At 36.8% G+C, this 23,633-nt stretch overlaps 1 protein-coding gene across 3 annotated transcripts in view; it reads right to left on the minus strand.

Moving 5' to 3' along the window:
- LOC140143879 (receptor-type tyrosine-protein phosphatase delta-like) overlaps window positions 1-23,633 on the minus strand; it is a 284,842-nt gene that overhangs the window by 64,419 nt on the left and 196,790 nt on the right. For all 3 annotated transcript variants that reach the window (XM_072165844.1, XM_072165736.1, XM_072165794.1), the window contains one exon: window positions 2,729-2,908. In XM_072165844.1, coding sequence (XP_072021945.1) covers window positions 2,729-2,908 — 180 coding nt within the window. The remainder of the gene's footprint in view (window positions 1-2,728; window positions 2,909-23,633) is intronic.

Consider the following 23,633-nt stretch of genomic DNA (forward strand, 5'->3'; position numbering starts at 1 on the left):
GTTATCACAGTTTCTGCCAGGTCTCTTTTATAGATCCTTGTCTTTCTAGGCCACAGAATGGTGTCATCTGATCATTGTGTTGAAAAGACAGAGTGATGAATTGCCCGTGGCTGCCTTGGTGTAGACTTTTGAGCAAAGGACCTAGGGATGAACGATGAAGCAACGTAATAGCTGGTGTAAATCTTCACAGAGCAGCCTTAGGACTATGTTCTTCTACACTCTTCAATACCCTGATATTATCTGATGATTTGACTTGTTGTGCTCACTCCTCAATGCCTGCATCATTTGTCATATATCTCACTCCAAGATATCTAGTCACATCACAATACCCATGGGTACAGTTCACTTTTACATGTGTTCAATGTGTGATGTTGTGAAAGTCTTGAGTGTTTTGGGTATACAACTGCAATCTGCATGCCTAAAAACTGGAGGTCCAATTTCAAGATGACATCCTGTCTGTAGGTGTTTCTTAAACTGAGACATTAAAAGTTGATGCTGTCCGTGTTTAGGGAGATACTGAGCAAATACAATGTGAAATTCAATACAGTTCATATCAGCACAGATAAAGATGGACAGAAATATCACACTTTCACCTCGTCAAAACATTTAAAGAACTGTGCTGGTCAAATCGCAGTGTTTGTGGTTCGGTGCTGTATGCTTAATTATTGCAGACGCATTCGTTCCTTGAGCAGCATTCGCTTATCATTGCTCAATCGTTTTTTGCACCATTGGTCATTGAAATGCTCATACATAGTCCGATTCAATAAGCCACTTAAGACAACATTCCTGAATATTGTTACACTCACAATGATACATTAGAAAAATGGGGCAAAGGATATCAACTCTGAACAACCCTGTAGTGAAAGTTTTGACAAAGTTTTGGATTTCAACATCACCTGTTTTTAAAGATTTACATGTGTACAACTTATATTACATATTCAGTCCTTTTACAACAAGGCATCCTAATAAGATTTCCACAAGGTAAATCTTTTGAAAATACTAAGCACATTTTCTCTGAAAGCAATACAGAGCTTCTTATACTTAAGATTTCAGTCGACTTAGAATTTTAAGTGGATATATAGCTTTTGGCACTTTTATGTCTCATCTCTCCAGAAATCGATCACTCCACTTTGGTTTATGTCTACCAAAGCCTTTATATAAAAAATATCTCATGTTCTGAGCAAATTTCCATTGCAAAAGATACCTGACAAATTTCCCCATCTCAAATTTTGCTCTGTTCCGCCAAGCTGTCTCATCATCACCTTCGACGTACCGAGTGCCTGTCAGATCATCAAGTCCATTGCGCATATTTCCATCTTTAATTTGTACCCAAGTTGAAGGGTGCAAACGCCTGGTGCTGTATTGCCATAGGCTATAGCAATAAATCGTTATTGCATGAATTTCACATGTTAAGGGTTAAGATGGCTAGTCCTGTTGCTCCGCTACAAATTACTTGCCTTATATTTTGATACACTGACAGGTAGAGGCTCAAAACAGTTCTGAAACTGGCAAAATTAGCCTACCTTTGTAGGAAATTGTATCATTTCGACAAATTAGATCAAATCAATGACCACATGCTTACGTCTTTGGGGAGCGATACGCAAATGAAATCAACATTAAAGAAATTAGCTTTAAGAATTTGACATGCTGGCGTGTTACTGTGAAGTAGGGAATAGAGTTAACGGGTGAGAGATTGGTACATTCTTTTAATAAACTTTGATTCAAATCAAATTTGGTAGTGACACAGGTTCGTATTTTGCTGGTTGCAGTATCAAATCGTATAAAGTTAATTGCACAGAAGGGTAAGCGTAGAAGGGTAGTTTGCTAGATGCTTGCAGTGCAACCAGCTAAAAAGCATTGATGTCACTACTGTACTTGAGTTAAACCAAAGTATATGATAGTGGAGAAACTACTTGAATCATGCTGTTATTCAGTTTATTTATTAAAGATTTACTAACTCTACTTGCAAACTTTTAAAATCATTCACAGCAAAGGACAGGCAGGACGGAGGGGAAGGGGTGGGAGATTTGGAAAGGGAGGGGCAATCATTAACTTGGGTTTATAACACTGTAAGCAACATAAAAAGGGCAATCATTTCTCAAATAAACACATATAGTTTACTACTAGTACTATACAAATTAAAAGTGACCTCTACTTGTGCTCTTTCAATAGCTAACAAGACATTGTGTGTATTAATTAATTAATTAATTAATGCTATTTCTGATTTTAAAACTTCACTAAGAATTTGTTAAAATTAAGCTTTCAAAATAAAATGTTAATTGATTGATTAATTAGTTATTACATAATTAGTTGCTAATCTATTAAAATTTCAATTGTTTTTGTTAAAGCTTATACATACTGGGCAGGGTCCCTGCTGGTAACTCACGAAGAAGTGTGTATACTTTCCATTTTTTATAAGTGAGGGCATGGTAATAACAAATAGATGATGTCATTATACTGCTAAATTACAAGTATTACGCATTTTTCAAATATTAATTACGACCAGATCACTAATACACACCAGTTTGATTAAAAAATTCCTTGCTCCTTTGGTGGTTAAGAATAACTATAAGCATAACTGCCTTTTCTACATCACAAACTACAACCAATCACTTAGACATCAAAATAAGGATAGTACTGTTGATTGCATTGCATACTTCCTGAATGCACACATATCAAGGGAGGGGGAAGGGGAAGTATCTTTGGGGCACATAGAGGCGCTACTTACAATCTGATATATGAACACGATCATTGCTGGTATCCACTGGGATCATGTTGACAAACCACAAGATGTCTGGGTCTGGGTTACCGGTGGCAGCACAGCTCATCACAGCCTGGCGATGTTTCTCCACCACGCTAACACGAGGAGCGACTGTGATTTCTGGGAAGCTCCGTGGAACGCTGGATGCTGTAAAAAAGAAAAATGTGAAACAAGATTGTAAAGTTTCAGTGTGATTATACACCGATACCTAAATGTTTGCTATCAATTGTAAATATTATTCATGATACAGATAAAAGCCACAACACACTTACACAATTCAACCTAATAATTACGACCATCTCCTGTGCTCTGACTTGTGGCCATCCTGCCATTATTGATTCTTTAATATTAAATTGATTTCGTTACGGAAACATATAGGTTCATTTGTCATTCCTTCACAAGTTTCCCAAATTTAACCACAAAGATTCGGTATTTTTGAAACCCATATTTGAGTTCATTAGCCAACACAACTATATTAAAACACATCCCAGTATCATCTACAAATAAGTAAGTTCAACTGTGCTTTCTGTAACTAGCACACAAACTTTGCCTTCTGTTAATCACACATACAAAATAACCTGACCAAGAGCAGTGACCCCCTCCTCTACATTTTGAGCTCATGGGAGGAAATTTCGGCTCCATAAATCTTTCTGAAACGCAGCTTTCCTAAACAGTGTCTTCTCCCTGAAGGCAAATCCAAAAGCAAAAACACCAATCTAGGCCACTTTTTATCGAACCATTTCCAAACCCGATGAATTTTCTCTCCCAAAGGAGAATGCCTAAAATATTAAAACACTGCAAACACAACTACCTTTGGCAAACGACGGGTAAAAAATCACCGTTCAGAGTTATTGAATTTCCAATTCATAACACACTCTTAAAACAAACATGTTGATTCTGACAGCATTTGCGAGTATACTGGAACAAAATCTCCTGAATTTTTTAACATGGTTTAGCAGAAACACAATTCAGAATACATCCCATTTGTATCAAGCTAAACAACAGATTATTTGACACAATTTTTTAAAGATAAAGTTTCCCAGTACAAAACTGTCAAGTTTGATTGAATAAAACATGCATAAATTGGCTATTCCTGTTGAAATCCATACACCCCCTGTGGAAAGCATAACCTTAATCTCCCATACAGGGAGTGTGAATTTCATATGGGTTACCTGAGTGGGTGACACCATTTGAAATCTACACTCCTAAGATTAAGGTCATGTCTTCCATAGGGTGGATGAGTCTCAACTGGAAGAGCCAGATGGCATAATAATACAACAGCAATCCTTTCAATTGCTAATGTATTTTCATCTCTCTTGTTTTGATCTGAACACCTTGTAAAATAGGAATCATCTTGATGCCTGAAGCGGAATAACTAAATACAGTTACAAAATGCCTTCATTGTAAACTGTCAAGACTCAAACACTTCCTGCAATTTTTAACATCCATATTAACTTCTTTACAACACATTAATACCAGCAAAATCTTCTTTTTCTGCTATTCACATACTTCAGCATCTGTGTAATGCTATGCCACTGGGTACCTTTACTATTATATGAAATCAAGCTTCCTTGAATCAAATACCCTGGAAAATACCTAAATCTCTGCCTGTACACATGAAAATCAAATACGACAAGACAAAAAATGACTTCTTTTTTGTGTTCACTCATGTTATCAGCATAAGTTCATTGAACAGGAGCATTAATTTAAGTGGAATCATCGAGTCTGGAGAATTATCTAGCTTTATACTATAAAGATGTATTTTCAAACATATCTGGCACCTAATTTATGGGCGAATCAAAAAGATGCTTAATTGCTAGATAATTAATCTGGGCAACAAATGTCTGCAGCGTGCAGACTATTATCTCTACAGATGAATCAAACTTTCTGGAGCCATCATTTTTAAAGAAAACACACAATTATTGTGATTCACAGACACAAATTTAAGGTCTTAACGTTTGTGAATGACATCAAATTTTCTGGTGCCATAGATTCAAAGAACGCCACAATACTAGTACAATTCCTTGGTACGGGGCGACAGTGCTGTCATATTTTTGGCAATGCAACTGGAGCCATTACTTACAACCTGTCAGTCAAGTTCAATCAACCAATTCTCTAATTGCCACTATATAAATGACACATTTACTTTGTATACTTACAAACAATAGATCTCATTTGACTGTGAATTGATATTGAATGACATGCTAATCTCACTCTTAATAGTTCAACAATTATCCCACTCTATTGCAATTAAACATTCCACTGTCCTACCAGAAAAGTCATTATTTGCACATTTTTCGAAAGATGCACTTCTTGTTGGGGAAGGGAGATGCTACCACACATTTTCACTGTTATTTGAAAATCCCTATTCCATTTGCATGAAAGTAAACCACACCAAACCTCATTTATAAGGTTTGGGTTGTGTTTTTGTTTTCTTTGGCCCCTTCTTTTAAATTCCATGATTTTATTCCATGTCATAATAAATATTTTCAGGAGTAGCATACATTGTTACATTCTCATCCCATTTATGTCACAATTCTTACAACTAAAGAGTAAAAGGTGTCCTTCCATTGCTGAACTCTGCCCAGTCCTCACATTGACATAGCTCTTACTTTGGTTCATATCGAAGTTGCGCTTCAGCAGAGTCTAGTCATATAAAGTCAGTCGTTGGTCAATGTTTGATTGACAGATTGACAGTACACGTACAAGAAAACACTGTGCAATCAACCATCCTCTAATCCTGTGTAAGTTTTTTCAAACTTTGCACCACAAAGTCAAAACTGGTTCAGTGTTTCTTAAACCAAGGGGCGTCACAATGGTGTTATGGAACACTGGTATTTTCAGAGGGGGGCGGACATGGTGCATTTAGTGACAACTAAAGTGAAGTTGTTGATTTTAGGAATTTGGTTGTTTTCCTCCCACGTGCAGTGCTGTGATTGATGGCTACTTAGGAGGGTTAACAGGTTTTTAATCCAAACATGTTATTGTTTTATCTTTTGTTTTAATAAAGGTAGCAAAGCACTGTAAAAGTCTAGCATAATACATAATCACAGGCCCACATGGTTCACTACCCACTGATAATATTCAGGTTAGTTTTACAATGAGGCTAAAGTTGGTTTGGTAGGCCAATTTTGTGGGAATGCATCTCACGACATTCTCTGTTCAGTAAGATCTATAAGGAACTTTCTTCCATGATATTATTTTATATCGATTTTGAAGGTGAGAAAATAAGATTTACATAGATATCTCAATTAAGGATTGAAATATTTTCTTCGGTACTAACAAATTAAAAAGAAGAACATGCTTCATCCAGTGAGTTTCAGCAAGTTCTGTATTATATCTTTTAAATTACTAACTATCGTAGTAAATATTTGTCAGCTTTCAAACAAACATGTCATGTTGACAGCGCCATCAAGGATACGCAGGAGTGTAGCCAGCCAAAGGCAAGACCAAGGAACGCAAGGCCATGCACACGCTAGCCCATGACATTGCACTGATGATGCAACAAGCTAAAAGTACCCGCCAAAAACTATGCACCAAGGCAGCAGACCACATGAAAGTAGAAGTGACAACATCAGGGTAAAACAACACAGAGTGGTCAGGTTAATGTTTTTTCATTCAACTCTTTTAAAGATCAAAGTCTCAACATTTTAGTTATCTTTCTTAAGATTCTGGAAAAAAAGCTCCCAAGAACTATTGAACCAATGCCAAAAATGTGTACTCACTTGAATATTTTGGTGTCACATCAAATATGGTCAGAAAATAAGAAATCATCCAAATTTGGTATTTTGTTAAGGGTAACCTGTTGATTACAGTTGACATGTACTTAGATAAGTTAAGGGTACACAAATGGAGGATTTATCCTGAGGGCATGAAACCACTTTACTGACATGTGGACCCTTACCAATAACATCTTGAAAACTCAACAAATGCAGGTTTTAATTTATACTATTTAGTTGGCTTAGACTGAAGTATCAAACATTTCAAATGCTTAGAATTCAGATAAGTAATTTCATTCAAACATCCTAATTCCATTTTAGTCCTAAACTGGGTGTTTTCATGAAACAATGTGAAAAGTCATGTCAGGTTGTCACTTCTGTAATATTCTCCTTTTATTTACCCTACTTTTCCTTCCCTGAAAAATTAATTTCAAATGTTCCTTATGTTGCTCCTACTTCGTAATTTTGTCACTAAAATGTTCTTCATATTTTAGTTGTGGAATCTACACAACCACAGTTTTCTCTTCACTAAATAAAAGCACTATGATATGCAGGAAACACAAATCTTTGCTATCAACACATTTTAATTTTCTTATCAAATCAATTCTTCACCGTTTCATCCCTTGCATTTCTCCCTTTTCAATCAAAACGTCTTTAAATGTTTAAAACATTTTCTTCTTCTAGTCCAAGAAATTATACAAAGATGAAGAATTGTCGCTCAAGAGTAGAGCACTCTGACGTTGTCGCATTCCCATGGGTTAATGCCTGCACAAATAGCCAGGTGAACTAGGACACTGATCAAATCCAATATGCTTACCAAAAGAACAAGGTGTTGTGTGACGTACAAAAAAAAAGCCTCCAACGACAAAATGGCATTTTAAAATAGGGGCTGAAAAGGTAAGAAAACAGGGGAATTAAGATACTAAATAAAGGTCGGTGTTATGTACTGGCACAGGCTTCAGATTCATGACTGTCAGCAAGTTTTTTAGCTGCAAGCAGTGCTTTGTTTTAGGGTATTATTTCCATGCTTGAGTGCTTTGAGAAAGCAAACGTTACTGTCAGCAACAGTTTTTAGCTAAGTAGTGCGGTGTTTTTTCGGTGGTTTAGTAAGTTGTGTTGTTGTATGATTACAACTCTCAGCAACAGTTTTTTTCCAGGTAGCGATGTGTTTTTTCCGTTTTGTTTAAGTTGGCATTAAGGTAGCCGCAGGGTCTTTCTTTCCCCTCCGTTGGCAAACCTTGGGTCGGTAACTCAAGGTTTGCCCTTGTTGGTATCTTTTCTTTGTCTTAAATGAGTTGTGTTGTTTTCAAAGGTGTAGAAGCAGCAGGTCTTCCTCACTTGCTGATAATATGGCAAGGGCGAATCTGCAACCAAGTGCAATAATATAGCTTACAATCTAAAATGGCTGCCTTTTTTTGCTATTATAAAATTGTTCGTCTTCAGTGTGTCAGTTGGTCTTGAGATGGTTTCTCAGAAAACAAATTGCTCCAGGCAGCTATTGGGGGAAATGATTGTGCTTTAGAAGTCAATATTCTTGGCGTCAAGTGTTACTGGACATAGCAGTCAAAACAGGCACATGATATGTAGTCGCCAAATTCAGACCAAAATGACAGTTGCTACAAATATGTTCATGAAAATCAACCTGAAATAAAGTAACCATTTGATTACATTGTTGATTGGGTCCCCCAAATTCTATTGATATTTAAGTCAGCAAGCAAATGGTGTAAAAAGTATACACAATTGAACCAAGCCATGAGCTATTGTGATGTGAAACTTAAAGTAAGAAATAAGGTAACAACTGGTAATTGTTAACTAGATATTGAACATCATGCCCAAATTTCATTTCAAACCATTGCTAAGCACCTAATACTATCACATCAATTGAACTGAACCCTGAGCTATTGGATTGTTGAACATTACATTACATTGATCTGTGTGAGAAGAGTGAGCCACGCCAGGAAGCTGTTAATGTTCATGCTGCGTCCCAGGTTTTTGCACCGGGGATCAAATGTCTTCAATTTGTTTTGTGACTGGCTGATCAGAAGAGAACATCGGTAGGGTTGCGGGCATCGGAAATGGAATAATCATGTCAAAATTGGTGATGTACACCAATTCTTGGTTGGGACTCTGCTCAAGTCTTAAAACAATTCGCCAATTGAGAGACAGTTTCCTCATTTGTATGTTTAATGTTATCTTTATGTGCTGCTCTTTTGATCTTCCAATATGTGGGCTTAATGGTTGTTATTCTAAAACATTGTGTACACGCACACAGCAAATACTGGGCCAGTCGCTCAATAAAAATTCCATCATTCAAACAAGACTTGATTCAAGTCTAGCCACTCAATAATACGGTAATAGTTGCACGGAGGTTAGACATAGCAACGAACACGATATCCAATATTGATATGATACCCATGGGTTTCTAATTGTCGTTTCTGTTGGGATACTCCTGTTATCGCTTCCATCATGAACGATGATGAAACGGAATTGCACCATTCATGGAAACTATCCATTGCATTACAGTCTTGCATGCAATGTTCCTTTCACAGTATCATATGAAAGTGGTAAAGTGCATGATAGCGAGACGACCATTAAGAAATGGCAAGTATTCATATGTGAAGGTGCAATGCAATTAAACTTAGAGGAGTCCCACTATTTACTTTGTTATGTATAACTTTCGATTTGGTAATTTTCTGATTTGATTTCAGGGTAATGAATGTCATCTCTCTGTGTTTGCCACTTAAGGTGGTCTTGGGAAAGTAGGTATGTCATGTTTGTTGCCCAGAGATGCTAGGCAACCAGAACTGAGATGAAAATTTCTTGTGTCTATCAAAATTCTTGGGTTGATGCTTCTTTATGGGAAATAATTCAGTATTTGGCTCTGTCATTAAGCCAAAGTATTTTTAGACATGTGTAGAGAAGATCTGTGTGATTTATTTTCTTGCATACAAAGAAACATGTTTTGCATTGAAATTGTCCACATTTTGTCAAATAGTCGAAGAATAATTGGTAACTGATAATATCTAGTGACCTAAACGCATTTTTGAGGTAAATGTCGTAGATTTCAGGACATCTACGACATACTGGCCTGAACCTTTAAAAATTGATATTAAAGAAGCAAGTATGATGCTTCACTATGTTGTAGATTTCTAAAAATTAACTTCAAAAATACTCATAGGTCACTATGATGTGACCTTGACATCTTGGTGTTCAGGTTAAGTTCCTGATATTAGACCATTTATCAAATATGTTTCAATAGCAGTAATAAACTGTAAGCAATGCTATGATGGCCAAATGAGGAGGAACAGCGGAGGATGGGGGTAGGCGGTAGGATATTTCATTGGTCTTGATCCCAAGCTGATGGTTACACTGTGTACTGTTAGCTTTACTGGAATGGTATGGTATAAAGTTTAGCTATAGTTGTTTAAACCTTGTGTAAGCCTCTAACTTCTAAACAGAACCACTTAACCAAACTTGGCATAGAGAATGAAGGGCAACAGAGTCATAATACCAACTGAATGATGTCACAGGAGGTTAATACATGTTTCCCTTTGCCATCAACTCATCAAATCGGACATATGAATCGCTACTTCTGGTAAACTGCACCAGAGTAGCGCCCTCGAGCTTGCGTCTAGACATTAGGCTAATGCTATCCCGTTATCTTATAAAGTCAAAGTTAGGAAGCTGTCAGTTCGTTTCAGGTAGTGACAATGGCTTTGCCAGGATTAAGGCATAGTGGTATTTGCTAGTTTAATGGATTTTCTTTTTTTATCCTTGCTTCAATTGTCGGTTTGTTACGAGAAGGGAATTAAATAAGGTGGAAATTGCATTAGGGAGTGGAATTGGGGTGAAATGTAACAAGTTTAAGTGTTAGTTAGTTGCACTGATTTTTGAACCTTTAGAAATGGCAAAAAGAAGCATTAAGATAGAGCTAATGCCCTGAGAGTTGTTAATGCAGATTTGACTTTCAATGTTTGTTGTTGAGAAGGTGAAAAGAGCATGTCGTCAGGTAAAAAATCTTGCGCTTTGTTTTTCAATTTGATGAATATCACTCACTCTCGTGTATGTTTAACAAGTGCAGTCAAAAGCTTAAGGTTTCAAAATTGAATTTTCACTACTGATTGGTTTGAATACCAGGTATGCAGACCAACTATGCCTCACATTAGGTCAGTGGTTCTTGAGATCAAACAATTAGGAGAAGAAAAAAAAAGTGAAACAGCTGAAACCTACATCAGCCTGGGACTAAAAGCTACATCAACATGTGAAGATACGTTTGAATATTCTTCTTAGAGCTGCCGGTATATAATCTGAGAACCTCACTCCACCAACCTCATCTCACAGCTTGATAATATTTGTTAAATCATACACCTATGAACTTTGCATCTGACACTGAGCCATTTGGGTTATCTATTCTCATACCCATAACCAATCAGCTATTTTCAAACCTACATGTTTGAATACAGAATATTGAACCGTGACATTTTGAACGAGACTGTACAATGTAAGTGCAAATGCCAGCAGCGCTGGTTAATGGAACCTCTACATGTCCATGTTGATTAGTCTTTGTTAATTAAGTAGGTAATATCACCACTAGCGAGCCGACACTCATCTCACACTGTTCCACTTCCATACAGATAGAGTGCCAAAGCCATATTGCTCCATAATCTTAAAGGGATCCTGCCTATGTTATTAAAGGTATTATTGTCCCTTTAATCAATTCTTTACTCCTTGTACCTTTATTCATCTCAATATCTATAAGTGGCCAATGGGTTGCTATAATGCCATTTGGTATTCTCACTCAAATCATTAATTGGTCTTATTCTTTTTCTCGTTCTTGCTGTAACACACTTATCCTATTTTTGAAGCAAATTTGAGCCTGCTTATTTTCCCAATACCCATTACAAGTTCACCATCTACAACAAGAGCAATGTATGTAGACAGGGCCGTAGCAAGCGGGGCGGCCGGGGATGCCATGGCCGCCCCACTTCTTGAGAAATTTGTTATGTTTTTCTTTGTATCTTTATTTCAATTTGGGCATATATTTGTAATTTGGCCGCCCACATTTGTGATGGCCGCCCACATTATTCAACCTTACTACGGCCCTATGTATGTAGATTTCCTGTGATATTGCAAAATGTTCCAGTACAAAAAGGTCCGTCACCATTACTCCATATGAACTAGGGATCAATGCCACTTTTTTCTAGATTTTAATCATTAAATAAAACCCCTGGATATTCTGAGCAAAGATAAAAATCAGAACTTGGTATTATGTTTCTATGGGTGTATTATAACACATTGTGAAAACTCATTCTGCATTCCAACACACATGCTTGGAATTAAAGGGAAATTTCATTTCATGGGTATTCGCATTTGTTTGATTTTACTCATTTATATTGAATCTACTAGATGTGGTCATCCAATTTAATCACCATCTGCAGTTACGAATGAGTAGTTCCCAAATCAGTGAACTAATTTGGCTTTGTCCACGGTTTTCTTTTCCAATTCATGACTATAATTACACATAATTTTCTCACCTGTGATAAGATCCATTATGTTCTTGTTAACATCATACTTCAGGTATAGTTCACCACCACCATACAAAACATAGGTGTTTTTTACCTCCACACTTTGGTTGTGGGATCATAAATGGTACCCAAACAGGTGTCAATTTTGGAATTATTGTAAAGTGATTGCATAGAACATGAACTGTGCCCTAAAAGTATGAGATTGATAGCTTTAGTGAAGGACTCTTTTAGGGTCATATGAGGTCTCTAGCCCAAGATGTCCTTGTCATAAAGCAACATTTATATTACACTAACAATTGACTACTAAATTAATTAGGCCACAAAGAAAGAAAGCTTAGATTCAAAGACAAACTGCACAACACAATAATATATCCACAGGCATTTTCTGGAGTATGACACAGACAGACTACATAAAATATTCAAGATGTCTATATAAAACTCACTGTGTCATTATGTCCGGGACTTTTTCAAAGGATAATGTGCCACCCTATACTTCCCTGAAGGAACAAAGATATTCTGATTTGTGGCCAAAATAACAATAATTGCTGATGGAAATGTAGATATTATTTTGTGGAATACAACAGTCAGGAAAATAGAAAATCTTAGGATTGGGTTTGAACAAGGAAATCTTTGTTGAGAGGAAGCCAGTGAAAAAGTCAAGATTGAACACGAAAAGGCGTGTAAAGTGGGTACTTAATTGTGCACACTGCATTGTGTTCAAATCGTGATAACTAGGCAAGGAAGTTCATTTTGAGTCTGAAGCCTTATAGTTTTTGAAATAATGGCTAATGGCTATATTTTCATGCAGTTGAATTAAATTGAAAGGGATAAAAAGACGTTTAAAGCAATACCAAATTTATTAATTTACTTTGATTTTACTGGTTTTTTAAGCTAAGGGATGGATTGACCATTTTTCAAAACTGACAGTGATACAGGTATGACTCTCTATACACAGACCTAATGGCTGAACATCCTTTCCAAAGGACAAAGTACTCTCATGATTAATTTACCCAATTCTAAACTGGTTGCCAATTAAATATAGTCTCTTTTCCGCCAAAGCCAATATCCCAGGAAGTTGCTACCGCCAGGAATTGAACCCAGGACCTGATGCACCAAAGAGATATTAGTAGTTGCCAAAATGGGAACCAAATAAAATTTTAAAAAAACTATTGCATATTTGGCATAATCTTATAACCTTCTTATTTAAAAAAATATGCTGAAATCAGCATCTCTTAAATATTGTAACTTAGATATGTAGGCCAATTTCTACATCCTCTCTTCAATGGTGTCGCAGGTCTACTTAGGGAACGTATTATTGAGGCTAGTAAACTATATCACACTCATCATTACCTCCCGGACATACTATCATTGTCAATCCCTGTAAATTCCAATAAACCCTTGCAAATACCATCATGTGTAGAGAGGTGCATTGAGTTTGGTTTTGAGATTTCAGAGGCTTCTTTTTCAGCGTAATCATTCACCAATATAATTTTCACATGAAACATTTGAGTAATAACTGCTGTATTACTTTTTTTTAATGATTTAAATTTGATTAGTTGTCTTATAATATTTGTGATCCATGAAATGGATGAAAAACAAAATTACCTAAAATAGTTACTGGAATTACATGCCGTAAAGTAATTCTTTATTTTAAATCGATGCTTACTTCCGGGAATCACAGGGTACAAATTGTTTGAAAAATTTTCTAACATATTTTATGCTTTGTGATAACAACATAGTGGTTCAGTGAAACTCATTATTTGTTTCATACATAATATGTAAATTTGCAATAGCGGGCTTGTCATAAACAATCAAAATCTTCCCATCACAATAATCAGAATTCAGTAATCGTCACCTCACAGCCAAATAGAGCACCATACTTTCCCCTCATAAACCAACTTTGATTATTCCATTTAATCATTCAATGAAACATACATGTACAGGTGCAATAATAGCGCTCAAAAGCAACTCATATGTTCGGCGTAATTTTGCAGTTTCCCTGCGTGGAAATTGGAGCAACCATCAAAATGCCAGTTTCTGCTGTGGGGCTCGTTCAATATTTTATTACCATACCGAGAAGGTAATACGAATCTATCCTCTCCTTGTCGGGTTCCCAGTGTCCATTTTAACTCCTTTGTAATGATCATGGCTTCTCATTTACAAACTTGATATGTTTGTGTTGCGCAAGCTTCAATCACAATTAGTTTCACACTAATTAAGTATTATAACATATGACGACTTGCCTACATACCAAGGAGAGCATAATTCAGCAGAGTTGTTCTTAAAAGTCAGACATTATGTATCGCCATTTCATACCCATTAAGAGTAGGAATATGATGTATGCCCAAAAACCTACTCAATATTAAACAAGATAAAAAAAAAAAATCATCTACGGCTGCTCAATCACATGCGATTACATCTAGGGGAACCTGGGCACCAGCTACACTTAACAAAGCCTCCCAGACCTACCTAAAATGGATCGTTACCGGGTTGAACCGTTACTACCGTCACCGAGCCCAGAAGATATGTACAAGTCTAAAGTTAATCTGTATTTTTCTATCTGACATCCCTTGTATTGTGATGTATAATTGTGCTTATAGTTAGACTTGTGTGTGTTCCCTGGAGATGATAATCAGGTAGCATTTGTCTGATGCCATTATGAGGCATGTACTTGTTAAATCACAGGTGTGTGTCTATGCGTAGTGGGGACAAATTGGTACAACTGTGAATACCAAACTAACATAGTAATTATGTTATAGAGGTTATCCATGTTACTCATGTGTGACTTCTAACAAAAGGCGCTGGTTCCTGTATTATTCCTCATTCAAACCAATTCAATGCATGACCTCTGGAGTTACATGCATGGCTTTGGCGGGCTATTTTGAAACAGTCATGGTTGCACATGCAGGTACTTCTTTTTGAAAGTCCTAAACAAGGTATAGCAGTCGTTGGTAGGATATGCAGCTTATAGAACACGGATAACCTCTATTGAATATCTATTATCATTGATCAGCTTGAATTAAGACAATACTATTTCTTTGTTTAACTGCAGTAAAGCTAACCTATGTTTTTTTGTCTAGCTAGTTTATCCTATGGATTATTACATTTTCTTCAGAACATTTTGAAACAAACACTACTTCAGCCCTCAACTCACGATTAGAAAAAAACTGCCTTTGTAGACAACATAGAAAAGACATCACAGAAAGGAAAAATAAACATGATACAAGCTTAGTATGGAATGACAAGTTCAACAAAAACCTTGTGTTAACTCAAGTTCTCTCTCATGGTGACAACAAATCCATACTCAACTTCAACAGTTAGGATGATCAACAAAACTCAACACCACACATGATTTTTTTTCCTATTTCTGGCCAAACTGAACTGATAAAAATCTATCTTTTTGAGTTTCCCAACCACGACCAATTGGCAAGGATCAGATTCACACTTTGGGCAAATATGTGCAGGTGAAGAGTTGCACAAAAATAATATCGGCTCCCGATGCCGATTTCCATTCTTAACTGCTCCGGTTTCATTCTCCTGCCTTCTCCATTGCTTTATCTACCCATAATTCTCTTCTCTTTTGAGGCGCTCGCACTTTTTCTTCTGTTAATATTTCTTGGTAAAATCTGCGCTTCCTTATTTGCATTGCTTTTTATTTATGTAAGGTAAGCTCAGGTGATTCAGTGTGGATTTCTTATTTCACATCACAATGCTGCGAGGCAAAGTTCTGCAACCCTACAAGGTATGAGGATTACGATAAATGAACTGTGCATTTTGGGAATCATACATCACATCTACAGAATAGATATCTTTTACATCAATATGTAAGTGAATGCATAGTATAGCACTTAGGGTGCAAGGTATGAGGTCATTCTGACTACCTGATGGTAAAACAGTTGTTTTAACTGAATGATAGCGATTTGTAATTCAAATTTAGTCAAAAAATAGATTTGAATAAATTTGGTGGAATGAAATTCAGAGTAAAGTATAGAGTGAGCAAATTAGATTTCAAACCAAATGCATGGACTTGACTTGGGAAAAAATGGAGCAAAAATTCACCAATATTGAACATTTCACGTCAAATGTGAGATTGTGTTGTATTACATTAAACACACTCGAGACTAAGCAAATACTAAGTGCTATTTTTGCTTCTGAAACGAACTCAATGGGACAGTCAATGTACCTGGGTATATGAAATAAAATAGATATATTTGAACTAAGTGGGCCAATTCACAGAGCTATTGAGTGTATTAAATCCCTTCCACTCTGCATTTGTACATTAAAAGGAGTATTATCATGTTTGAATGTATGAGGCTAACAGGTCTTTTTACTAAGAGCAAACATGCAACATTTGAACATTTTAAAATTAAGAGATGGCAAGAATGAAGTGGAATGTGAATTAAGAATTCCAAAATACTTGTGTCCACAGAGAGGGAAAAAATTGCCCAAAGGCCCAAAAATGGATTTTCTTTTAATGTGGGATACCATAAAATTACAATTGCCAAACGGCAGAATTTTGATACTTCAAAACGTTACTAACTACTTTGAAGTACAAGAATAAAAATCTGTTCATTTCTGAACCAATTTTATGATTCGAAAGTGCAGAGCAGACGTATTTCAAGATGCTTCCTATCCAACAAAAAAAGTCCCTCATAAGTGCAAGTTTCATGCTTTGCTGCACTTGTATTGCTGCTGCAGCTAGCATCATCACCAGCATCAAACAAGCATCTAATGACATCAAGACTCTTCCTATTTCATGCCACACATGGATGCATTCTCCACATAATCTTACAGCACCTATTTCTATTCTGACATCCCACATCCCTCCCGGCAACCATTAACCTCAATCATGAACTAGCCGCTATGCTAAAAACCTCACGACTGACTAAAAAGAGAGGGGAAAAAAATGAGAGAGACAACAAGACAAATACAGAAATCGTAATGTTAAATGCACTTTTCACTCGTGGTAATTTCAGTGAGTATTTGATTTTGATGAGTCCTGATAGACGAGGACTTATTCACTTATTCAATCTACTTGTTTTCTCCTCTCCTTCCCTCCCTCCCCGTTACCATGTCCGCAGCAAATCTGTCACTTAATTTGTTGTGATTAACGGTTTGCTTTGCCTTTCTCCCTTGAGTTGAGTCATAGCCACATTCTTATACACAACTGGCATTTCAATACATCAGACTTCTACCGGTATGCAACATGCCTCCGCCACCTTATAACCCTATACCTTTTAGCGCTACCCCAGCATTTATTGCCAAAAGTTGCGGAGCTGTCGCATATTAACCCTTTTAACCAACCAACCGACACATTTCTGGGGGATTTTGCTGCCCGGATAATTCTCCTCTTGCAAGTCTTTTTACAATTACAACTGGAAAGTACCAAAAATTTACAGAACCAATTTGGGAATTCAAAAGAGCCAAGATGGCATCATTTAAGCAAAACAATTTTGAATTGAATGTGTAACCCTTTGAACAGCAACTCTGACAAGTACTGTTAGTGTTACCCTTAATTAGAATTTTGGGTCACTTATTTTTCATAACAAAGCGGAATAACAAAAAGCAATTTGATTGCATGTTACAACAACATAAAAATATTATTTCAAACAATATTTTGAAATAATTTCCCCTTGAAAGAGTGCGCTGCTAGTACAATATTTTCCTCCGACGGTAAAAATTTTGCCTCAAGTTAATTACATCTGCTCAATCATTTACTACACCCATTATGAAGGCGATGGGATGATTGTGTATGAGGCTGACATCCTATCACTCTATTTTTCTTTAATCGACAAATAAAGTAACACCTACTGTCGTCAGATTACACATAGAAGCAAATAACTTGGTAGCGTGGTTAAGAAAACGATGAGCAACATCAAAGAGCTCCAGCCCATAAAGGCGAATGCGAGGGGGAAACGCACACAATCTATAAAACGATGTTGAAAGTCGATACAGAGCACATGAAGTAATCAAAGGACGACCAAGTTATGGAAGCTCGTTTTGCATAAATGATACCTGAAACCTGGCGCCAAAGGAGAATCCTATTACCTGTGCTGTTGTGTTAAAACTCTTTTTTATAGGCGATCCACTGTCATTTACTTAGAGATAGATTGTACATTTGGCAGGCACAACGTCTTTGCCGAGATGCTCCGAGGCGTATTTTTGCCCAATCACGACAAATCGTTGTATTGACATAGCGCGGTTCAATTTGGCTATGTATCCACATGGAAAGCGATATGAAGTTCACAAACTTGTGAAACAACGACCTGGAAAAATCTCCTCAGACGTTCCTGTAGAAATAAACGATCTAATTCTACTCACGCCTAGATCCTAGATAAACTTATTTTGTGCTGCTATAACTTAAAATCAAATGTCTTCTTATTTATAAATATTTCATTCCACATCAATTATCATCTTCAATCACTTTTGGGCTCTCAATATTAAAGCGGCCAATTTGAAAGCAGGATTTGCACACATGACCACACCAATGAAATTGTAAAATGTATTAGACTTATCCAGCCCTAATCAGCAACCAGTCGACTTGAATAGCAGATTTTGTAATAATATTGAACATGGCAAGGAAAACTGTCTTGAAACTGCATATGAGCAATGCAAGATTGTTCTTACCCCAGCCAGCCAGCCAGCATGCAGGTGATGTTATCATTGCTGTAGGCCAATTTCATATCACAAACCTGAATGGTACATTCCACTAGGTTCATGCTCCAATCTATCTCAAAATTAAATTTTGGGGAGTCTGTTTTTCTTTGCGTTTTCTTTTGCATGAAATAATGAAATGAAATAAAGGAATAGGAGCAGAAAGGGGAAGTTGGCAGTACCGTTTGGTTCATGCTCTGATCTGCTTCAAAATTAGATTTTTTAGGGTCTGTTTTTCTTATGAGTTTGTCATTCTATGTTGGAATAAGATGAGGGGGAACTTTTTCTTTCATTCATCCACAGTTCATTAATGCATACCTCCAAGGGCAAAAACAACTTGTTTTCTGAGAAAACTTTAGGTCTGATGTTTCATAAAATGTCAAATATTTTCTTTAGATTACGAGCAGTGAGCATATATCTATAGCCATTTTCATACTTATTACTTTTTCAACAAAATCATTACAAGATTTGAAAGATTGGGTGCCAATTACATGACAATAAGTACGTCATAATTGTTCTCAACTTTTGATTGGGATAATGAAGGAATTATACACAGATCTACAGAATATTTGCCCCGCTATTGTATCTAATTGATGTGCGCTGTAATGATTGCAGGTTTTACTAATTGCGGATGTATTATGCACCTAATATTGAACGGAGGTATATCCATACCTAATGATGGCAATCCAGAAATTGTAAAACAAATATAATTGCAATTATGGCATTATATAAAAGTAATGCTCGCAAGTTTTGCGACATATCCAATTACCAACATATATTCTGCACCTGACTTCAAAGGGAAGAAGACCAAATGCCTAATCACTCGCAATCTTGGAACCAATAAAAAAGTCACTTGATTGTAATATAATAATCTAACAAATGCACTTCTATAATGATGTGGAGTTTGTTAGACTTAGTGATGTACAACGTTATTCATATCTCTAGCGCAAAGACATTACTTGGACAATTCATGCCATATATAAACCTCAAATTATGCAAACAATAAATTGTATGCTTCTTGTCAGTTTTCTGTGCACCAACTCATGAAATGATCTCAATATCACGGATTGCATTATAACAAAATGTTCAATTCAGAAGTTTCAGTGAACAAATGTTGCCTCGATCACGTATTACAGACGTCCGACAAACAAACATTGGCAGACATCTGCACTTTTACTTTTGTTCACACAATCATGATACCTTGAAATAGATTTGACCTTTTTCTACGACAAATACAGGAGGGGAGAGAGTAGCCTAAGGTTCATCCTTCCCTCTCTAGCTTTACAATGTACTTGTATTTAACAAAATGTTATGTTGTAACCCCCATGGTGCAAAGTCTTGGTCTACAAATCTGAAGTATAATGTTTTGTTCAGTATTCATACCCTTATGGATTTTAAACAAATGTCACAGACAGCATTAGGATTTTGTTTTATCATTGTTTTCAAACTAAGCCCATTATGTTATTGACAGTACGAATGATAGTCAAATTCCAAATCTGTTTGTGAGCTCGCATATATTGCAAACTCTTCAGCAGCTCAAGTTAACATCCTCTTGCTCACTAGGGTCTAAAAGTGTTCTCAATGATGAAGTCCAGAGATAAAGACAAAAACAGCCAAAAAACCCTAAACAACTCCCAAAACAGAGTGCAATCACTACACAAATCCCCGCTGAAGCAATTTGTATAAAAAGCATTATCCACACGAACCAACCCTGATAACCTGCAGCACAAACACCCAAATTACAAATAGCAAGGGGTATGTGACTCCCTACGCTGCCTTTCCATTTTGGGCACTATTTTACGTCATATCCCTGTGAGTGTTTTAGTCAACCCCTCGAGTTACCCTGGATCTCCCCACAAAGCATTAAACTGCATTACAAAAATTTCCCTCGATAACCTGCGACTGGAGGAATTCCATGGGAGCGGACATTGCAGTATTTTCAACTCTTGCCTCGTGGCTAAGTGGAGCGTGCTGAATATTTTTATCGAATCTGGCATACAGGCATGACCGAACCATCTTTCTTGACATTTCTCATTTTATAATCAAAAATTCTTATATAAGAAATGTACTCAATGCCGACTGTTTATTTACATTGCCATGCATACTCCACAGGTTCCACCAATGCGAAGCTCTGTAGTCACAACACTCCTACACCACGGGACAAATTTACATATCCACAGGTTAATGGGGACTACAACCATATAATAGCTGCCTGCTGTACTCTAATTATAATCATGTATCTATTGTTTGAACAGTGATTCTTGAGAAGATTCTTTGCAAGTTAATTCACTTGAGATAGCCTTCCCAAAGACTTCCGGAAATGAAAGAATTCCTATATTAGAATCTGTGTTACTTTTATAGCCTAAAGCAGCCATATAATTTGTAAGATCACGGATGACAACAGGATTTTTCACCATTATACAATTCCATTCCATAAATAATACCCTCTGATAATGGAATATGCCTGAAGTAGCAAGATCATGTGACGGAACCTGCAGAAAGAAAACTTTTGCAAACTAATATTAACTCAAACTATTTTACAGTCACACACTACTGCGAATCAAGGATAAAAACTATTATTTCTACCTTTTCCACAACTTTCTCAAGTCCCACTTTAATGTACACAACCCTCTCATGATAAATATACTTGTTTAGCTGCACATAAAGCAAAGCAATTAGTTTCGTCATACAGAAAACCACAGTCCCGGCAATAGACTTGGCTCGCTTTTTCGTGGCAACAAATTTTTCAGCTTGACAGAGCTCTGTGAATATCGTTCAAGTACTAAATGGATATAATAGGTTGCCTTTCAATGTTTTTTATCCATATTTCATAGTAGCCTGGGGCCACGTATGCGTCTGCTTTTGTCCACCTTCTTACCGTAAACTCTTACCTACTGCTTTGGAATAAGGTTTGTAATGTGAGTGCACTCAGGTGTGGATGCAATGAAGAGTATGTGGATAGTGAGTTGCTCAATTTATAAGTTCTACAGTGAGTTACGATGCGTCAAGGCAGCCGAGTATATGGATGACAAAATATGGAGTTACATAGATTGCCTTATATTTTGTAGGAAAAACGTATCCAAATTTTAGGAAATGTGTGATTTGAGTTATACAAACAATTTTGAATTTCCTTAAAACGTCCAATCAATTTTCATTCGGCTTTAATGAAGATTTAGAATTTTAACTTTTGAACCAAAAACTTTAATCATATTAAATGTTGATCTTCCTGAACTTGTTGTGTCCAACCAGAATATGCATCTAACTTCAAGCAGTTTGTCTTATAATTGGTGACAATTATTTTGTGTTTGTCAGTAAATTGTCACTGCACACATCAATTAAGTCCCAACATGCAACTAGCAACACGCAAGTGCTGCACCCAACTGTGTGCATGCAATTCTTTATCAATACGGAATATTATGAGACTAATTTTTTCGCAAATTATAAACCGAACAAACTATATCTTGGCAACAACCTCTCAACACTACCTGGTATTAAATAGATAACCATTGTGAGTGTCTTGATTAGCCTTAACATAAAAAACAATATCATACCTCACAATATTACAACTCATCTTGAACAAAAGTACCATCAGACTATTTTTAAAGACACTTCAGAATAGAAACTAAACGCCCACACATAGAAACACCGAAAAATTAAAAAGAGACTAGTGGTGGACCAGTGCCTTATAAACAACATTATTGTTTCTTTAAGGTCATCCATTCCTAAGAAATTCAAGCCACTTCCCCTGCCTACAACAATAGAGATTACCAGTCAAATTGCCCGTGAATTCCACCTTGGTCACAACAAACGGCAACACCTGCCTTGCCAAGGACTCATTGAGCCCAAAACAAATTAGCACCTTTTCGTTTCCACCGCCCAAGTGGAATAAATAAGTTGCCTGAAAAAACGGCAGTGTAGTAACAGAGCAACAAGCAGCCACCACTAACTAAAAGTGGCTGGGACAGGAAACCTATAATATTGACCACTCTTAAGCTTCTCTTAGAGACTATGGTTGAAATTGTCTCGATGACTAGAATTTAGTCTGACGTCTTGTCTGCTTGTGCATTTACAACTAGTCCAACATCTGCCTCGTGCTCTTGACCACCGAACGGACTTAATTAATTTCCATGTATTCTCCTTCACAACTTGGTTCTAGAGGGAAGAAAGGAGCCGGTCTCAATTGAGTCTAGTTAATTAAGATGGAAGATTAAATCTCTAACCGAGCATTCCCACTTGGCACAATCTGGCTACCTAATGCTTCAAACTGCCATTTTAACTGCTGATCAGTGTATACAGTGTACACAAAAAGACCATCCTTACAAGTTTGCTGGACATAGTCTTTTGTTCTAAACTTTTGTATGTAATAACTAACTTCCTTTCTTTTAGTCTCTTTGATTATTTGCCTGTTTGTCTAAACTCTCACGTCACTTTCCATCTCACTGTCTATGTCTCTCTTTCCTCCCTTCTCTCACTGTCTTCAACTCTCTGTCTCAGTGTGCCTAGCATGTCTCTCTATTTCTCTCTCTTGATCTCTCTCCATCCTACGAAACCGTTAAAGTGGGGACGTCCCCACTCTTTGTGGGCCCAAAAGAGATAAACAGAGCCAAATACGATTGTGCCGGTGCCACCAGTCTATAGAGTACCCCCTACTTCCATTTGGCGTTCAAAATATCTCCCGATATGTGTTTCCTTTAAAAAGTGAGATAAAAATAAAGTGGGGGCATGTGTTGTAGGGGTCATAGTGGGGTCAAATTATTCTTGTCCCTACATTTTATTTTATTCTTGTTCCTTTTTTTTTTCAATATTCATATCTCCTACATCTTGCATTTGTACTCTCTCAGTCGCTGAGAGGATAACGACCGTAGTAGGGGGGCCCTCCTATAATGCATTTATGAAGCTCACCGTAGAAGTGGGGACTCGCCTATGTCCCCACTTTTTATTTGAGTCCCCACTTTGACGGTGAAAATCCTACGA

The sequence above is a fragment of the Amphiura filiformis genome, chromosome 1 (assembly GCF_039555335.1).
Source record: "Amphiura filiformis chromosome 1, Afil_fr2py, whole genome shotgun sequence".
In the NCBI taxonomy this organism is placed as follows: Eukaryota; Metazoa; Echinodermata; class Ophiuroidea; order Amphilepidida; family Amphiuridae; genus Amphiura; species Amphiura filiformis.